This window comes from Mercenaria mercenaria, chromosome 19 (assembly GCF_021730395.1).
Source record: "Mercenaria mercenaria strain notata chromosome 19, MADL_Memer_1, whole genome shotgun sequence".
Taxonomy (NCBI): Eukaryota; Metazoa; Mollusca; class Bivalvia; order Venerida; family Veneridae; genus Mercenaria; species Mercenaria mercenaria.
In genome coordinates, this window is record NC_069379.1 from 24613627 (window position 1) to 24630909 (window position 17283).

At 40.1% G+C, this 17283-nt stretch overlaps 1 protein-coding gene across 1 annotated transcript in view; it reads left to right on the plus strand.

Moving 5' to 3' along the window:
- Positions 1–17283, plus strand: part of LOC123541928 (tight junction protein ZO-1-like) — a 213956-nt gene that overhangs the window by 119028 nt on the left and 77645 nt on the right. Inside the window, 4 exon segments of the mRNA XM_053531778.1 lie at positions 9514–9564; positions 15522–15617; positions 16170–16252; positions 16599–16809. Of these exon segments, the coding sequence (XP_053387753.1) occupies positions 9514–9564; positions 15522–15617; positions 16170–16252; positions 16599–16809 (441 nt within the window).

Genomic DNA, 17283 nt, shown 5'->3' on the forward strand with positions numbered 1-17283 from the left:
GAGGGAAATATGCACTTAAATTTTCCCCACGGATGTTGATACAGTGTAAAACCAAATAGTCCAGTTCAATAAATGATCATCTAAAAGCAAATATATCTCATTGAAAAATAAATAGTTGTATTAAAAGTATAATGTAATGATGTAAAGAAGACATTAAGTGCAATGAAGATCAAAGAAGATGAAATGATCTAACATAAAAAGGTAGTGATGAAATACAATGGGAGTGTTGAAGTGCAATGATGTGAAGTTGATTGCTACTTTTTTATTTACTGATATAGTGGACCCAACAGGTAAGGAGTAGATTTTGACATGACATGTATGTTTTATCATATATATATATAATTATGCAGATATTAGCATAGCCTCTTTCTCTAACTACCTTATAGACACAGACACCAGCTTTACATAGCATTTTCCCATTTTGCAGTTCATTATGTTGTTTTTTGAAAGTTATTGGAAAGCAAGAATGTTTGTGTTTTCATGATTTTTAATGATTTCTTTTTTATGTTCAGTGGCAGGTTCTTAGTGACATCAATGCATGCCAGATATTGATATGTCTCAGGTGATAAAGTTGAAAACTGAGGAAGTTTGGTATATTTGATCTTAGCCGTACATGGGTTTAAATCTTGTTAACATAAGATTGAAAGTTTTCCCACCAATCAACAAAGACCACTTTTTAGCTCACATCAGCGTTGTTCAAGGTGATTTACAAGGCCATGCCAAAGTGATCAGAAGTTCATTGGAAAATTAAAAAACAAAAAGTCTAAAAAAGAATTGCTTGAAGAGTTTTGGCCCTTGAATTTATCAAAATTCAGAAAATTAACAACTAGTCTACTCTGTGAGTACAGTATTTTAAAAGTCAAACGTAATTTGCTGTGAAGAGCATATTTTGTGACAGTTTGGCACTCTTGTCTTTTCTTGAAAATGAAATCTTTGATGAGGTCATTATGACCAACAACTGATCAGTTTGGCATGGCCTTAGTGAAGGTGGAAGGTTCAGCCTCCATCGTCCTGCATCAACGTTTTTGCTTAAACATCTTCTTTGAAACTATTAGAATTACACCAAACTTGGTCAGTAGCATCCTGGCATGGATCTCTATCAGATTTGTTCATATTGTTCAGCTTGGCCCCTTTAGGGGTCACTAGACCATAAAATAGTTTGAACAACTTTTCACACGAATGACTTAATAGATGTTTGTCCAGCTTGATTTGTAGCATCATTATAAAGACCTCTCCTACTTTCATCAGAATAGGGACACTCTCCACTAAAGTTACAAATATAAATACATTAAAATGTTTTTTCAGGCCTGTCTTCGTTTTTATATCCAACAAAATTGTTATCATTCATTATTATGTTTTTATTCAAGGATTATTTGAGCAACTTTGTGCCACTAAGATCTTCTGGTATTAGATATTGATTTAGAAAAATTACTTTGACCAATTTAAATTATATTACACGCAAAATATGCTTTGGTCAATCAGGAACAGAGTAATGTCATATGTGAATACATATTTCCATTGCCAAACAGAAGTTTTGGAATAATATATTACATTTTAAACCTGTACTGCATTTTGATGGGGGTAAACTGTAGGTTAAAACTACAAAACAACTGAACAGTGCTGGAATTCATCATACTGCCCTGTTTGATTATATCTATGAATTCAGTATCTCTCACAATTGAGAATAATCACAGCATGTAGACCCGGAGCCCAGATTTTACATAAGACCTTGTTTCACTGTTCATGTGCATACATTTCATGTTAACCACAATTTATTCCCTTTCCCTAATCATTTATACATATAATATGACATCTTTCAAGAATTATGGAGAAAAACGTTACACAAAAACCTATTCAAGCATGATAACTAACCTGCATGTTACTTGATCCCAGAACTAATCAGTCTGTTATGATAAAGCATGGTATGCTAGGCATCTGTTGCCATTCTAATATCATTTTATACATTTTTTGATGCTAAGAATTTTTTAAGCTAACTAACAGCTAAGTCAGAGTATACTGGATAAGTAAACCCATTTTCTCTGCCTAGTGTGAATGACCTTACAGCTAAGCCAAAATATGTAGTAAATAAATTCTATGTCTGACAGTTGAGCAACAGTATATAAGTAAACCCATTTTCTCTGCCTAGTGTGAAGTGACCTTACAGCTCAGCCAAAATATGTAGTAAATAAATTGTATGCCTGACAGCTGAGTCACAGTATATAAGTAAACCCATTTTCTCTGCCTAGTGTGAAGTGGCCTCACAGCTCAGCCAAAATATATGGTAAATAAATTCTATGCCTGACAGCTGAGCTACAGTATATAAGTAAACCCATTTTCTCTGCCTTGTGTGAAGTGACCTCACAGCTCAGCCAAAATATATGATAAAAAAATTCTATGCCTGACAGTTGAGCAACAGTATATAAGTAAACCCATTTTCTCTGCCTAGTGTGAAGTGACCTCACAGCTAAGCCAAAATATATGGTAAAAAAATTCTATGCGTGACAGCTGTACCACAGTATATAAGTAAACTCATTTTCTCTGCCTAGTGTGAAGTGACCTCACAGCTAAGCCAAAATATATGGTCAAAAACAATTCTATGTGCCGTGACATGCTTGTGGCCACAGAAATATTATTCATGTAAACTCCATTTTCTCTGCCTAGTGTGAAGTGACCTCACAGCTAAGCCAATATATGGTAAAAAAATCTATGCCTGACAGTGGTACAGTATATAAGTAAACCATTTCTCTGCTAGTGTAGTGACTTTCAGCTAGCCAATATATGGTAAATAAATTCTATGCCTGACAGCTGAGCCACAGTATATAAGTAAACCCATTTTCTCTGCCTAGTGTGAAGTGACCTTACAGCTAAGCCAAAATATGTAGTAAATAAATTCTATGCCTGACAGCTGAGCCACAGTATATAAGTAAACCCATTTTCTCTGCCTAGTGTGAAGTGACCTCACAGCTAAGCCAAAATATATGGTAAAAAAATTCTATGCCTGACAGCTGTGCCACAGTATATAAGTAAACCCATTTTCTCTGCCTAGTGTGAAGTGACCTCACAGCTAAGCCAAAATATGTAGTAAATAAATTCTATGCCTGACACTTGAGGAACAGTATATAAGTAAACCCATTTTCTCTACCTAGTGTGAAGTGACCTTACAGCTAAGCCAAAATATGTAGTAAATAAATTCTATGCCTGACAGTTGAGCCACAGTATATAAGTAAACCCATTTTCTCTGCCTAGTGTGAAGTGACCTTACAGCTAAGCCAAAATATGTAGTAAATAAATTCTATGCCTGACAGCTGAGCGACAGTATATAAGTAAACCCATTTTCTCTGCCTAGTGTGAAGTGACCTCACAGCTAAGCCAAAATATATGGTAAAAAAATTCTATGCCTGACAGCTGAGCCACAGTATATAAGTAAACCCATTTTCTCTGCCTAGTGTGAAGTGACCTTAAAGCTAAGCCAAAATATGTAGTAAATAAATTCTATGCCTGACAGCTGAGCGACAGTATATAAGTAAACTCATTTTCTCTGCCTAGTGTGAAGTGACCTCACAGCTAAGCCAAAATATATGGTAAAAAAATTCTATGCCTGACAGTTGAGCTACAGTATATAAGTAAACCCATTTTCTCTGCCTAGTGTTAAGTGACCTTACAGCTAAGCCAAAATATATGGTAAATAAATTCTATGCCTGACAGTTGAGCAACAGTATATAAGTAAACCCATTTTCTCTGCCTAGTGTGAAGTGACCTTACAGCTAAGCCAAAATATATGGTAAAAAAATTCTGTGCCTGACAGCTGAGCGACAGTATATAAGTAAACCCATTTTCTCTGCCTAGTGTGAAGTAACCTCACAGCTAAGCCAAAATATGTGGTTAGCCACATAAAGTAAACCCATTCTGTCTGTCCATTGTGAAAAGCCAGAGTATATAAGTAAATACGATTTTTCTGCTCACTGTGAAACCACCTAACAGCTAAGCCAGAGTATATAAGTAAATACGATTTTTCTGCTCACTGTGAAACCACCTAACAGCTAAGCCAGAGTATATAAGTAAATACGATTTTTCTGCTCACTGTGAAACCACGTAACAGCTAAGCCAGAGTATATAAGTAAATACGATTTTTCTGCTCACTGTGAAACCACGTAACAGCTAAGCCAGAGTATATAAGTAAATACGATTTTTCTGCTCACTGTGAAACCACCTAGCAGCTAAGCCAGAGTATATAAGTAAATACGATTTTTCTGCCACTTGAAACCACGTAAGCTAAGCCGGTATAAGTAATACATTTCTGTCACTGTGAAACACTAAGCTAAGCCAGAGATATAAGTAAATACGATTTTTCTGCTCACTGTGAAACCACCTAACAGCTAAGCCAGAGTATATAAGTAAATACGATTTTTCTGCTCACTGTGAAACCACGTAACAGCTAAGCCAGAGTATATAAGTAAATACGATTTTTCTGCTCACTGTGAAACCACCTAGCAGCTAAGCCAGAGTATATAAATAAATACGATTTTTCTGCTCACTGTGAAACCACCTAACAGCTAAGCCAGCCCATTCTGTTTGCCTGTTGTGAAACTGCCTCACAGCAAAGCCAGTGTACCAGGTATACCTATTCCGTCTGTTAAGTTTGAAACCACCTACATTGATAAGCTTCAGTGTACCAAGTAAACACATTTTGTCTGCCCATTATGAAACTGCCACATATCTAAGCCTCGGAATACCAAGTAAACCCATTTTGTCAGCCCGTTATGAAACTGCCTCATAGCTAAGCCTCTGAATACCAAATAAACCCATTTTATCTGCCCATTATGAAACTGCCTCATATCTAAGCCTTGGGATACCAAGTAAACCCATTTTGTCTGCCCATTATGAAACTGCCTCATAGCTAAGCCTCGGAATACCAAGTAAACCCATTTTGTCTGCCCATTATGAAACTGCCTCATAGCTAAGCCTCGGAATACCAAGTAAACCCATTTTGTCAGCCCATTATGAAACTGCCTCATAGCTAAGCCTCGGAATACCAAGTAAACCCATTTTGCCTGCCCTTTATGAAACTGCCTCATAGCTAAGCCTCGGAATACCAAGTAAACCCATTATGTCTGTCCATTATGAAACTACCTCGTAGCTAAGTCTCGGACTACCAAGTAAACCCATTATGTCTGTCCATTATGAAACTACCTCGTAGCTAAGCCTCAGAATACCAAGTAAACCCATTTTGTCTGCCCATTATTTAACTGCCTCATAGCTAAGCCTTGGAATACCAAGTAAACCCATTTTGTTAGCCCATTATGAAACTGCCACATAGCTAAGCCTCGTAATACCAAGTAAACCTATTTTGTTAGCTCATTATGAAACTGCCTCATAGCTAAGCCTGAATACCAGTAAACCCATTTTGTCCAGCCCCAATTTATAAACTGCCTCATAGCTAAGCCAGGGATACCAAGTAAACCCATTATATCTGCCTATTTGAACTACTACGCTTCAGTAGATAAGTCTCTGGACTACCAAGTAACCCATTTTGTCAGCAATAATAATGCTTATAACTAAAGTCTGGATTACATATAAATTTTACTTTTCTAGATCAGTATTATGAACACTCACCTTCACTAGTCAATAGCTTGGATGCCCTGAGTCGCCTTGTGTCCCGCCCATTTTGGAACAATGACCACATTTGCTAAGATTTAATCAGACTTGACCAATGTAACCCATTATCTCGGCCTTTTGAAAACTGCCTAGCTACCCTCGGGAATAGCCAAGGGAAATCCTATTTTGCTTTGCAGCCATTAGAACTCTCATTTATGTTTGAATACACAATGAAAACCCATTATCGTGCTCATTATGAACTGCCATCATAGTCTAGAGCCCTGATACCAAGTAAACCTCATTTTGTTTCAGCCCATTATGAAACTGCTCATAGCTAAGTCTCGAATACCAAGTAAACCCATTTTGCCTAGCCCATTATGAAACTGCCTTATAGCTAAGTCTCGGACTACCAAGTAAACCCATTTTGTCTGTCCATTATGAAACTGCCTCATAGCTAAGCCTCAGGATACCAAGTAAACCCATTTTGTCTGCCCATTATGAAACTGCCTCATAGCTAAGCCTCGGAATACCAGGTAAACCCATTTTGTTTATGAACCTGTCATTATACGAATACTGTCCGAACATTAGCTAAGCCTCGAATACCAAGTAAACCCACTGCCATTTTCTGCCCTGTAAGCCTGCCAGTCCATTTTAGCCCTATGAAACTGCCCATAGCTAAGCCTCGTAATACCATACCATTGGCCATAAAACTGCCCATACTATGTCCAGCCATTTTCCCAATGTTAAACTAACACAGACCTAAGCCAGAATAAGCCAGAGTATATAAGTAAACCCATTATATCTGCCTAGTTTGAAACTACCTCACAGCTAAGTCACAGTATATGAGTAAATCATGTAACTATCTGTTTCTGTCTTTATACATAGTACCCCTAGTTTTGTGCAGAGCAGATAATTTTAATGCTTATAAACTTGCAAAGTAGATGGTTAATATATAGAATTTTTACTTTTCCTAGGATAGCAGTATTTTTACCTCACCTGTCACGTAGTGACAAGGTGAGCTTTTGTGATCGCCCTGCGTCTGTTGTCCGTCGGTGGTCCGTCCACAATTTCTTTGTGAACATGATAGAGACCACATTTTGTATTTGATTTTAATCAGACTTGCACACAACTTGTATGGGCATAATATCTCGGTTCCTTTTCAAAAACTGGCCAGATCCCATCATGGGTTGCAGAGTTATGGCCACTGAAAGGGTCAAAATTTGCTATTTTAGCTTTTGCAGCCATATAGAGACTTCATTTATGGTTTGATATGACACAAACTTGCAAAATATCTTCAACAACAATAAATCTTGGATTCAGTGATGAATCTGTCAGATCCAATCGTAGGTTCTGGAGTTATGTTCCCTGATTAACCCTAAAAGAGCCAAAGAGCTAATGATTATCTTGATATTCTTTAGGCCTGGATCGAAACTGGGTCATGTCAGGTCAAAAACTAAGTCATCAGGTCCAATCAAAGGAAAAGCTTGTTAACATCCTAGAGGACACATTTATGACCCTGTCTTCATAAAAATTGATCAGAATGTTTATCTTGATGGTTTCTAGGCCAAGTTAGAAACTGGGTTATACGGGGTCAGAAACTAGGTCATCGGGTCAAATCAAAGGAAGAGCTTGTTAACACTCTTCAGGTCACATTTATGAACCTATCTTCATGAAACTTGGTCAGAATGTTTATCTTGATGATTCCTAGGCCAAGTTTGAAACTGGGTCATATGGGGTCAGAAACTAGGTCACCCAGGTCACATTCAAAGGGAAATCTTGTTGAAACTCTTGTTCAATTGATGTGCATGAAACTTGATCAGAATGTTTGTCTGCATGAAATATCCTATGAATTTTTATCTTGGTCATGTGGGGTCAAAAACTAGGTCACCAGGTCAGCTCAAAGAATAAGCTTGTTTACACCCTAGAGGGGGCACAGTTTTTATTCATAAATTTTGGTCAGAATGTTTGTTACCATGAAGTCTTGGTTGATTTTAAATCTGGGTCACATGGGGTCATAAACAAGGTCACTAGGTCAAATCATAGGAAAAGCTTGTATATATTTTAATGGCCACTTTTTTGCTCCAATCTTCCTGAGACTTTGTCAGGATGTTTTTCATGAAACTTTGGCGAGTTTGAATATGGGTCATGTAGGGTAAAAATCTAGGCCACTAGGTCAGTAAAAGAAAATGCTTATTTACACTCAAGAGGCCATGTTTTTTGGTCCAATCTTAATGAAAATTGGTCTGAAATTTGTCTCCATGAAATCACTAGGTAAACATGTTTACACTATTATGGTGTGTTACATAGGTGAGTGACATAGGGCCATCTTGGCCGTCTTGTTACATAATTGAGTTTTTTTGTTGTTCAGTTAAGGATTTTTTGCACTTTCATCAGAGTTAGAAAAATTAACAACCTGCTTCTTTCGGTTGATTTAATGTTGTAACATTTCTTATTTTATCAATGACCTGATCTAGGGGCATGGTCTACCTTTAGGTAAGCACAGGCTTTATCCTAGGTTATCTGTTGATGAAACTGGAATGAGTTCTTGTTTATAAAGATGTCACACAATTACCGCTAACTGAATTAAGAGTCTCAGGAGATAAGAAGTTCAACAGAAAAAGTCTGTCCAACTGTTTAATGCAAAAGTAATATTTTTAAATTACGTGTGTCTCATTTTAACAGTGTTTGCTGTCAGGAGACATTTATTAATCCCCCATCAATCATGGTGGGGGGTTATAGGATGGTCTCCATCTGTCCTTCCGTCTGTCCGTAACATTTTGTGTCTGCTTTGTATCTCCTAAACCCTTTGAAGGATTTTCATGAAACTTGGGTCAAAAGATCACCTCATCAAGATGATGTGCAGAACACATGAGTCAGCCGACATGGCTCAAGGTCAAAGTCACAGTAGAAGGTCAAAGGTTTGAGCCTTCCATTTTGTGTCTGCTCTGTATTTCCTAAACCCCTTGAAGAATTTTCATGATTCTTCAGTCAAATGATCACCTCATCAAGATAATATGCAGAACTCAAGAGTCAGTCAACATGGCCAAAGGTCAAGGTCACAAATCAAGGTCAAAGGTTTGAGCCTTCCATTTTGTGACCTCTCTGTATCTCCAAAACCCTTTGAAGAATTTTCATGAAACTCCAGTCAAATGATCACCTCATCAATATGATTTGCAGAACTCGTGTCAGCCATGTTGACTAAAGGTCAAGGTCACAACTCAAGGTCAAAATTTTAGCTCTGAATCTCCTTAACCCCTTGAAGGATTTTCATGAAACTGGTCGAATGATCATCTCATCAAGATGATGTGCAGAACTCATGAGTCAGATATGTTGGCTCAAGATCAAGGTCACAACTCAAGGTAAAAAGTTTGAGCCTTCCATTTTGTGTCTGCTCTGTATCTCCTAAACCCCTTGAAGTATTTTCAAATTCATTGATTTTCTCATACATGGATTATGAAACACACTTAACAAAGTCAATGTTTCCACCTAATCCCATCAACCCTTTCACTATCCATAACAGTGACGGGGGATATAGCTGTCTTTCAAACTATACTTCCTTGAATCCGTGGAAGCACACTGTTTATTATTACATTACTGATTTCTGAATAGGTTCCAGCAGATACCAGGCAGGCAATACAGTGATCTCTTTTGTTTAACAGATTATTAAAGTCATTACATTATATAATAATTTATCAACTTGGTGCAAAAAGTGGACAACTGCTTCTTTATGCCAGTGCTGTATTGCACTTGCTGTTTTAACACGGGTATGATTTATCATTATTATGTATTCAGACGGTGTACAATTTATTGTTATTATGTATTCAGACGGTGTACAATTATTGAGACTGTGTAAAGTTTATCATGGTTAGGTATTTAGTGTACATATTTCTAGTACATGTCAATATGTTATAATTACAGCACATCTACAGACAAAGTTTCCAGCGTATGAAAGGGTGGCATTGAAAGATCGTAAGTAATTTAGTACAGTTTTTTAACACAATTCATTTTCTTACCCATATTATTTAAAACCTGAATTTTATTTTATATTAACAGTCCATGTTTCAGCAAGGTCCGCTATACACATGACTGCTTGCTTCTTAGACCAGTCAAGAGTTGCAGCAATGTCCCCTAAATACATGGCTGAGTGTTTCTTGGACCAGTCAAGATTTGCAGCTTCTTGATCTAGTCTGTGTTGCTGCAAGGTTCCTTATACACATGACTGAGTGCTTCTTGGTCCAGTCCAAGATACAGCAAGGTCCCATATACACATGACTGCATGCTTCTTAGACTAGTCAAGAGTTGCAACAAGGTCCCCTAAGTACATGACTGAGTGTTTCTTAGACCAGTCAAGAGTTTGCAGCAAGGTCCCGTAAGTACATGACTGAGTGTTTCTTAGACCAGTCAAGAGTTTGCAGCAAGGTCCCCTAAGTACATGACTGTGTGTTTCTTAGACCAGTCAAGAGTTGCAGCAAGGTCCCCTAAATACATGACTGAGTTTTTCTTAGACCAGTCAAGATTTGCAGCAAGGTCACCTCAGTACACATGACTGGGCACTTCTAAGTCTAGTCTGAGTTGCAGCAAGGTCACCTATACACATGACTGCATGCTTCTTAGTCCAGTCTGAGTTGCTGCAAGGTCACCTATACACATGACTGCATGCTTCTTAGTCCAGTCTGAGTTGCTGCAAGGTCACCTATACACATGACTGCATGGTTCTTAGTCCAGTCTGAGTTGCTGCAAGGTCCCCAGTACACATGACTGCGTGCTTCTTAGTCCAGTCTGAGTTGCTGCAAGGTCACCTATACACATGACTGCATGGTTCTTAGTCCAGTCTGAGTTGCTGCAAGGTCCCCAGTACACATGACTGCGTGCTTCTTAGTCCAGTCTGAGTTGCTGCAAGGTCACCTATACACATGACTGCATGGTTCTTAGTCCAGTCTGAGTTGCTGCAAGGTCCCCAGTACACATGACTGCGTGCTTCTTAGTCCAGTCTGAGTTGCTGCAAGGTCACCTATACACATGACTGCGTGCTTCTTAGTCCAGTCTGAGTTGCTGCAAGGTCCCCAGTACACATGACTGCGTGCTTCTTAGTCCAGTCTGAGTTGCTGCAAGGTCACCTATACACATGACTGCATGGTTCTTAGTCCAGTCTGAGTTGCTGCAAGGTCCCCAGTACACATGACTGCGTGCTTCTTAGTCCAGTCTGAGTTGCTGCAAGGTCACCTATACACATGACTGCATGCTTCTTAGTCCAGTCTGAGTTGCTGCAAGGTCCCCAGTACACATGACTGTGTGCTTCTTAGTCCAGTCTGAGTTGCTGCAAGGTCACCTATACACATGACTGCATGGTTCTTAGTCCAGTCTGAGTTGCTGCAAGGTCACCTATACACATGACTGTGTGCTTCTTAGTCCAGTCTGAGTTGCTGCAAGGTCACCTATACACATGACTGCGTGCTTCTTAGTCCAGTCTGAGTTGCTGCAAGGTCCCCAGTACACATGACTGTGTGCTTCTTAGTCCAGTCTGAGTTGCTGCAAGGTCCCCAGTACACATGACTGCATGGTTCTTAGACCAGTCTGAGTTGCAGCAAGATTTCCTATATACATGACTGCATGGTTCTTAGTCCAGTCTGAGTTGCTGCAAGGTCCCCAGTACACATGACTGCATGGTTCTTAGTCCAGTCTGAGTTGCAGCAAGATTTCCTATATACATGACTGCATGGTTCTTAGTCCAGTCTGAGTTGCTGCAAGGTCCCCAGTACACATGACTGCATGGTTCTTAGTCCAGTCTGAGTTGCTGCAAGGTCACCTATACACATGACTGCATGCTTCTTAGTCCAGTCTGAGTTGCAGCAAGGTCCCTAGTACACATGACTGCGTGCTTCTTAGTCCAGTCTGAGTTGCTGCAAGGTCACCTATACACATGACTGCATGGTTCTTAGTCCAGTCTGAGTTGCTGCAAGGTCCCTAGTACACATGACTGCATGGTTCTTAGTCCAGTCAAAAGTTGCAGCAAGATTTCCTATACACATGACTGCATGCTTCTTAGACCAGTCAAGAGTTGCAACAAGGTATCCAATACACATGACTGCGTGCTTCTTAGTCCAGTCAGAGTTGCAGCAAGATCCCCATTATACATGACTGCATGTTTCTTAGACCAGTCAAGAATTGCAGCAAGGCCCCCAATACACATGACTGGAGTCTTCTTAGTCCAGTCAAGAGTTGCACCAAGTTCCCCAATACACATGACTGCATGCTTCTTAGTCCAGTCAAAAGTTGCAGCAAGGTCCCCAATACACATGACTGCGTGCTTCTTAGTCCAGTCTGAGTTGCAGCAAGGTCTCCAATACACATGACTGTGGCTTCTTAGTCTAGTCTGAGTTGCAGCAAGGCCCCCTATAAACACGACTGCATGCTTCTTAGTCCAGTCAAAAGTTGCAGCAAGGTCCCCAATTCACATGACTGCGTGCTTCATAGTCCAGTCGGAATTGCTGCAAGGTCCCCAATACACATGACTGTGTGCTTCATAGTCCAGTCGGAATTGCTGCAAGGTCCCCAATACACATGACTGCGTGCTTCATAGTCCAGTTGGAATTGCTGCAAGGTCCCCAATACACAGGACTGTATGCTTCTTAGTCCAGTTGGAATTGCTGCATAGTTCACAATACACATGACTGCATGCTTCATAGTCCAGTTGGAATTGCTGCAAGGTCTCCAATACACACGACTGCGTGCTTCATAGTCCAGTCAGAGTTGCAGCAAGATTTCCTATACACATGACTGCATGCTTCTTAGACCAGTCAAGAGTTGCAACAATGTATCCAATACACATGACTGCGTGCTTCTTAGTCCAGTCAGAGTTGCAGCAAGATCCCCATTATACATGACTGCATGTTTCTTAGACCAGTCAAGAATTGCAGCAAGGCCCCCAATACACATGACTGGAGTCTTCTTAGTCCAGTCAAGAGTTGCATCAAGTTCCCCAATACACATGACTGCATGCTTCTTAGTCCAGTCTGAGTTGCTGCAAGGTCTCCAATACACATGACTGCATGCTTCTTGGTCCAGTCTGAGTTGCAGCAAGGTCTCCAATACACATGACTGTGGCTTCTTAGTCTAGTCTGAGTTGCAGCAAGGCCCCCTACAAACATGACTGCATGCTTCTTAGTCCAGTCAAAAGTTGCAGCAAGGTCCCCAATACACATGACTGCGTGCTTCTTAGTCCAGTCTGAGTTGCAGCAAGGCCCCCTATAAACATGACTGCATGCTTCTAAGTTCAGTCAAGAGTTGCAGCAAGGGCTCCTATACATATGACTTCGTGCTTCTAAGTCTAGTCAAGAGTTGCACCAAGGGCTCCTATAAACATGACTGCATGCTTCTAAGTCTAGTCAAGAGTTGCAGCAAGGGCTCCTATACATACGACTGCATGCTTCTAAGTCTAGTCAAGAGTTGCAGCAGGGCTCCTATAAACATGACTGCATGCTTCTAAGTCTAGTCAAGAGTTGCAGCAAGGTCCCCTATAAACATGACTGCATGCGTCTAAGTCTAGTCAAGAGTTGCAGCAAGGGCTCCTATAAGCATGGCTGCATGCTTCTAAGTCTAGTCAAGAGTTGCAGCAAGGTCCCCTATAAACATGACTGCATGCTTCTAAGTCTAGTCAAGAGTTGCATCAAGGGCTCCTATACATATGACTGCATGCTTCTAAGTCTAGTCAAGAGTTGCAGCAAGGGCTCCTATAAGCATGACTGCATGCTTCTAAGTCTAGTCAAGAGTTGCAGCAAGGTCCCCTATAAACATGACTGCATGCTTCTAAGTCTAGTCAAGAGTTGCATCAAGGGCTCCTATACATATGACTGCATGCTTCTTAGTCCACCATTGCAGCAAGGTCCCATATACACATGACTGCGTGCTTCTTAGACCAGTCAAGATTTGCAGCAAGGTCACCTAAACACATGACTGGGGACTTCTAAGCAAGGTCCCCTATACACATGACTGCATGCTTCTTAGACCAGTCAGGAGTTGCAGCAAGGTCTCCTTTATACATGACTGCATGCTTCTTAGACCAGTCAAGAGTTGCAGCAAGGTCCCCAATACACATGACTGCGTGCTTCTTAGACCAGTCAAGAGTTGCAGCAAGGTCCCCAATACACATGACTGCGTGCTTCTTAGACCAGTCAAGAGTTGCAGCAAGGTCCCCAGTACACATGACTGCGTGCTTCTTGGTCCAGTCTGAGTTGCAGCAAGGTCCCCAATACACATGACTGCGTGCTTCTTGGTCTAGTCTGAGTTGCAGCAAGGTCCCCAATACACATGACTGCGTGCTTCTTGGTCTAGTCTGAGTTGCAGCAAGGTCCCCAATACACATGACTGCGTGCTTCTTGGTCCAGTCTGAGTTGCAGCAAGGTCCCCAATACACATGACTGCGTGCTTCTTGGTCCAGTCTGAGTTGCAGCAAGGTCCCCAATACACATGACTGCATGCTTCTTAGACCAGTCAAGAGTTGCAGCAAGGTCCCCAATACACATGACTGTGTGCTTCTTAGACCAGTCAAGAGTTGCAGCAAGGTCCCCAATACACATGACTGCGTGCTTCTTGGTCCAGTCTGAGTTGCAGCAAGGTCCCCAATACACATGACTGCGTGCTTCTTGGTCTAGTCTGAGTTGCAGCAAGGTCCCCAATACACATGACTGCGTGCTTCTTGGTCCAGTCTGAGTTGCAGCAAGGTCCCCAATACACATGACTGCGTGCTTCTTGGTCTAGTCTGAGTTGCAGCAAGGTCCCCAATACACATGACTGCGTGCTTCTTAGACCAGTCAAGAGTTGCAGCAAGGTCCCCAATACACATGACTGCGTGCTTCTTGGTCTAGTCTGAGTTGCAGCAAGGTCCCCAATACACATGACTGCGTGCTTCTTGGTCCAGTCTGAGTTGCAGCAAGGTCCTCTATACACATGACTTGGTGCTTCTTAGACCAGTCAGGAGTTGCAGCAAGGTCCCCTTTATACATGACTGTGTGCTTCTTAGACCAGTCAAGAGTTGCAGCAAGGTCCCCTATACACATGACTGCATGCTTCTTAGACCAGTCAAGAGTTGCAGCAAGGTCCTCTATACACATGACTGCATGCTTCTTAGTCCAGTCTGAGTTGCAGCAAGGTCCTCTATACACATGACTGGGTGCTTGTTAGACCAGTCAAGAGTTGCAGCAAGGTCCCCAGTACACATGACCATGTGCTTCTTAGTCCAGTCCTAGTTGCAACAAGGTCCCCTTTATACATAACTGTGTGCTTCTTAGACCAGTCAAGAGTTGCAGCAAGGTCCCCTAAGTACATGACTGTTTCTTTGACCAGCGAAGAGTTGCAGCAAGGTCCCCCCTCACCCAGATACATGACTGCGGTTTTCTTAGACCAGTCAAGAGTTGCAGCAAGGTCCCCTATACACATGACTGTGTGCTTCTTAGTCCAGTCCGAGTTGCAACAAGGTCCCCTTTATACATAACTGTGTGCTTCTTAGACCAGTCAAGAGTTGCAGCAAGGTCCCCTAAGTACATGACTGTTTCTTTGACCAGCGAAGAGTTGCAGCAAGGTCCCCTCTCACCCAGATACATGACTGCGGTTTTCTTAGACCAGTCAACAGTTGCAGCAAGGTCCCCTATACACATGACTGTGTGCTTCTTTGACCAGTTGGAGTTGCATTCTTGTTATTTTTTGTTTGGTTTGTCATTGAATTACATGTATATGTTTTAAGCTTTGTAAAATTTTAGTTTCTGAATCATGTTTTTCCTTCAGTATTGAAGATGAAGATATTCACATACCTGTGTATGCAAACAGTAAGACAGGTACTCCTTTATAGGTAACAGGAGTTCAGATGGATATTAATGTTTTCTCACTGCTTGTTATTTTCTGATTGTAAGTCAAATCCTTTTTTATTTCAGCTGGTTTTGTGCGTCCTGTTGTCCTTTTTGGTCCCCTTGCAGATGTTGCTAGGGAGAGGATTATCAAAGACTTCCCAGAAAAGTTCCAGTCTCCACGTAAGTAGATTTGAGTATCAGCATTTACATTTTATAAAGTTATGATCTCTTTGAATAACTGGCGGTTTATTTTTATACTGCCCAAGTCTATTTCAACAATGGCAGTATGAGTAAATTAACTTTCAACCTGGATATTTATGTTATTATTACCATGCCTGAAATTTCTGTAAAATGCCTGTGTGAAATGTAATTATCTGGTACAGGTAAATCATGCTAAAAGTAGACCTCAGTATGTTTGAAAAATGTTGTCCTGCGGAATGGCAGTCAGAAAACACTCATGTTCATGTGCTGACAAAACAACTGTGATAGGAAAGTCTGTGACAATAAAATCCCAATGCAAGTTTTGCTGCATCTACATGATCATGTTCAGCTAAACAGTGACATATTGGCATTTGATGTATATTGGTTATTCAACAAATAAGTTTGTTATTTCTGGTGTATTTTGATATGTATTGTGATATGGAGTTGTTCTGTCATGATTTATCATAGCACAATCCATCCCTAAACAAGGTAGAATTTGTTATATCCTTGACTATTTTGTATATTATATAGAGAGTGAGAGTCATCAGAGTGAAGAGAGGAAAGCAAGATCTGGTATTATACGACTTGGTGCAATTAAAGACATTATAAGTCGGGTAATTATTGTAGTCTATACTAGCCATTTTAAATTTGACTTTAACTTTGCTCATTTAATAGACACAGAGTTAGCCTTTTCAAATTCAAATTGTTGCTTTCTAGTGAAAGTTTATAAATGGTTGGTGTAAAAATTGAAGCAGCAAGCTTCAAGGTTGTGTCCACATACTGATACCAAAATCATAAATTTATCTTGTATGCCCATTTTTAGAAATAAGTTCTGCATAGCGGGAGTTTGAATTCTTGAATTTTGAAATAATTTCACAGATATGATACTGTCCATTTATTAGTTGGCAGTTTTCTTTATAAAACCATAAAAAAGTATATAATTGATGTTGTATATTGTAGAGAAAGCACTGTCTGTTAGATGTAACACCACACAATGTAGACAGGTTAAACTTTGCCCAGTTTTATCCTATTGTGGTGTTCCTGAAGGCTGACTGTAAAACCACTGTGAAGGAACTTCGAGCTAAATGGGCCAAAGGTTCCAGTAAACAGCCAAAGAAACTGTATGAACAGAGTCTCAAACTGGAAAAGTTCTACCACCATTTATTTACTGGTATGAACTTCACTCTCTTCTTTCTTCTTACAGTAGTAGCAGATATATTTTAACTTTGAAAGCATTCAAACCAGGGTTGGAAAAAGTATGAATGTAACTATTAGTTTAAAGTTAAAATAAGAGCAACTTTGTTAATTCAGTGACTATTTGTTAGGACTAAGATTCACTGTGTGTGTTGTTAAAGGTGCTGATTTTGACATCTGATATTAACTTTAAACTACTACACAGGAACCACATGATAGATCATCTCCAAGCTTGCAGGCACACTTTTAAGTTTGCTTAAATCCCTTTTAGGGGCAATTTGAGCTGAAAATAGAAAAAGAAACATTTTTCTTCCTATGAACCACATATCTTCACCGAACCTTGTCTGTAGCATTCTTTTAAATTAAATGATTCCATTTGGGCTTTTTAGAGGCCGTCAAGAGCATGAAATAGCTACAGGGTTCGCACAGGCTTGAAAAGTACTTGAAAATG